Here is a 3,401-nt window from a genome sequence, read left to right on the forward strand (position 1 = left end):
ACTCGCACGCACGCACGCACGCACACACACACAGACACACACACTTAAACACACTCTCACAATCAGTCACTCACTCACTCACGCACACACACACACTTAAACACACTCACACTCAGTCACTCACTCACGCACGCTCACACACACACACACACACAGACACTTAAACACACTCTCACACTCAGTCACTCACGCACGCTCACACACACACACACACTCACTCGCACACACACACACACACACTTAAACACACTCACACTCAGTCACTCACGCACGCTCACACACACACACACACTCACTCGCACACACACACACACACACTTAAACACACTCACACTCAGTCACTCACGCACGCTCACACACACACACACACTCACTCGCACACACACACACACACACTTAAACACACTCACACTCAGTCACTCACGCACGCTCACACACACACACACACTCACTCTCACACACACACACGCACACACACACACACACACGCAGGTAAGGATGATATCTGTCTGTCCATCATGAATCACTCTGTGTGTGTGTGTGTGAATATTTTATTTCTGCTGTCCAGTCAGGAGACAGTGATGTAAATGAGATGCAAACCATCTGCTGGAAACAGTGACAGTTTCTCGATTCATATTCATCTGACTGTTCACTTCATTTCCTACTATATATTAGAGCGAGTTATTAGAGATCCAGCGTCATTCTGAAGGTCAAGGAGAGCCGTCAGAGAAATGACTTATTCAGATAGACGAGGAGCATCTCCTTTATATTCTTATGATCAGAAAAGACACACAGAGCTGTGACCTTTGACCTCAGACAAACTGACCACACACACACACACACATCTGTACCTGGACCAGAGCAGAAGGAAGCGATCAGAAGCAGAATGGAGGTGAAGCTGAGATACGGCATCCAGGAGAACCTGTCCTACACACACACACACACACACACACACAGGTTTGTTTTTATGGTTTATGGGGACTCTCCATAGGCGTAATGGTTTTTATACTGTACAGACCGTATTTTCTATTGCCCTACACCAACACTACACCTAAACCTACCCCTTACAGGAAACGTTGTGCATTTTTAGATTTTAAAAAAACTTAATTCTGTGTGATTTATTAGCTTGTTCACACACACACACACACACAGAGAGAGACATGGCTTGAGTTCAGTGTGTTAAGTGTGTGTTTAGTGTGTGAATGTGACTGTGATTTACCTGATAATGCAGGAAGACTGTGAGGAGACTAAAGAAAACAGCCATCGCTGAAAAACCAAAGATCAGTAATGGCCTCCGACCGACTTTCTCAATAACTAAACCCTGAAACACACACAGAGCTTCATTTCATTTTAATCTACACTGTTACCATCACTCTTATTACTGTTATTGGCACAAATCACCTCACATGAATTGTCATTGATTGTGAATAAATATCATGAATTAAACTGTTTTAAATGACTATTAATTTTTCAATTTTTAAAATGACTTAATTTATTATTTTATTTGACATTTAAAAACAAGAATTACATAAACATTTTTTAATATGTCTCACAATTTATTATCTTACTTAATTTTTGCCTCTTTGTCGCCATCTCTGTTTGAAACCTGCAATTGCAGCTGTTTGTGGCATTATCTTCCTTGCGTGGGTTGTGCTTCGGCGCGGATGAATCTAATGTTTTGAGGAGTATGTGTGGATACTATACTTCAGGATCACAGATTCTAGCCTACGTCTTGGAATTTATGACCCAAATAAGAATTTTCACCGTATATTGTCATCTGAACAAGTAAGTAACAAGTCTGCCACGTTTGTTCTGACCAACTGAGGAAAAAAGCATTACAATAAATCGCTCTACTAATGGTGATTTAATCTAAATTAGCTCATATCACATCAAACCGTGCAAATTATTATTATTGTTATACTTTATTCTCAAATTATTAATGTTAACAACATCAGCATTGCCTATAGTGTGTATAAGCGAGTAGATTTCAAATTCTGTACAGTTTAATATCTAATTGTCATACCATTTGAATTTCATATTAAGAAATTCTTTTAACCCAAAAAGCAAATTTTGCTCCCTTCGAACTGGTTGTCTTTAAAATACAAATAAAATGTCCTCATAAATCACCTTCTCGTTGTAATACCTATGTCATACCCATGTTATTATACAAATTTGTGTCCTCATAAACCACATAAACATGCACAAACACTCACACACACAGACACACACACACACACTCTCTCTCTCTCTCACACACACACACACACACACACACACACACACACACAGAGAGAGACATGGCTTGAGTTCAGTGTGTTAAGTGTGTGTTTAGTGTGTGAATGTGACTGTGATTTACCTGATAATGCAGGAAGACTGTGAGGAGACTAAAGAAAACAGCCATCGCTGAAAAACCAAAGATCAGTAATGGCCTCCGACCGACTTTCTCAATAACTAAACCCTGAAACACACACAGAGCTTCATTTCATTTTAATCTACACTGTTACCATCACTCTTATTACTGTTATTGGCACAAATCACCTCACATGAATTGTCATTGATTGTGAATAAATATCATGAATTAAACTGTTTTAAATGACTATTAATTTTTCAATTTTTAAAATGACTTAATTTATTATTTTATTTGACATTTAAAAACAAGAATTACATAAACATTTTTTAATATGTCTCACAATTTATTATCTTACTTAATTTTTGCCTCTTTGTCGCCATCTCTGTTTGAAACCTGCAATTGCAGCTGTTTGTGGCATTATCTTCCTTGCGTGGGTTGTGCTCCGGCGCGGATGAATCTAATGTTTTGAGGTGAATGTGTGGATACTGTACTTCAGGATCACAGATTCTAGCCTACATCTTGTAATTTATGACCCAAATAAGAATTCTCACCGTATATTGTCATCTGAACAAGTAAGTAACAAGTCTGCCACGTTTGTTCTGACCAACTGAGGAAAAAAGCATTACAATAAATCGCTCTACTAATGGTGATTTAATCTAAATTAGCTCATATCACATCAAACCGTGCAAATTATTATTATTGTTATACTTTATTCTCAAATTATTAATGTTAACAACATCAGCATTGCCTATAGTGTGTATAAGCGAGTAGATTTCAAATTCTGTACAGTTTAATATCTAATTGTCATACCATTTGAATTTCATATTAAGAAATTCTTTTAACCCAAAAAGCAAATTTTGCTCCCTTCGAACTGGTTGTCTTTAAAATACAAATTCTGTGTAATCCCAGGCTATCTGTAATCAGAAGCACATTTATAACTGGAATATAATTTAATTTCATTCACATGTGTTTCATAAACACATAATCCTTTCTGGATTACAATCCGCCATCAAAATTATACATTTAATTATTCCAGCTGCTGTGAGAAAAG

The 3,401-nt window shown here is 37.6% G+C and overlaps 1 protein-coding gene across 1 annotated transcript in view; it reads right to left on the bottom strand.

Annotated features, from left to right (window-relative positions):
- The window catches only part of LOC107701829 (solute carrier family 2, facilitated glucose transporter member 9-like), a 9,941-nt gene that overhangs the window by 3,438 nt on the left and 3,102 nt on the right, over positions 1-3,401 (bottom strand). Inside the window, exons 4-5 of the mRNA XM_016503955.1 lie at positions 2,357-2,458; positions 852-927 (exon numbers count right to left, since the gene is read on the bottom strand). Of these exons, the coding sequence (XP_016359441.1) occupies positions 852-927; positions 2,357-2,458 (178 nt within the window). The remainder of the gene's footprint in view (positions 1-851; positions 928-2,356; positions 2,459-3,401) is intronic.

Source organism: Sinocyclocheilus anshuiensis, unplaced genomic scaffold, assembly GCF_001515605.1.
Source record: "Sinocyclocheilus anshuiensis isolate Anshui unplaced genomic scaffold, SAMN03320099.WGS_v1.1 scaffold3745, whole genome shotgun sequence".
Lineage (NCBI taxonomy): Eukaryota > Metazoa > Chordata > Actinopteri > Cypriniformes > Cyprinidae > Sinocyclocheilus > Sinocyclocheilus anshuiensis.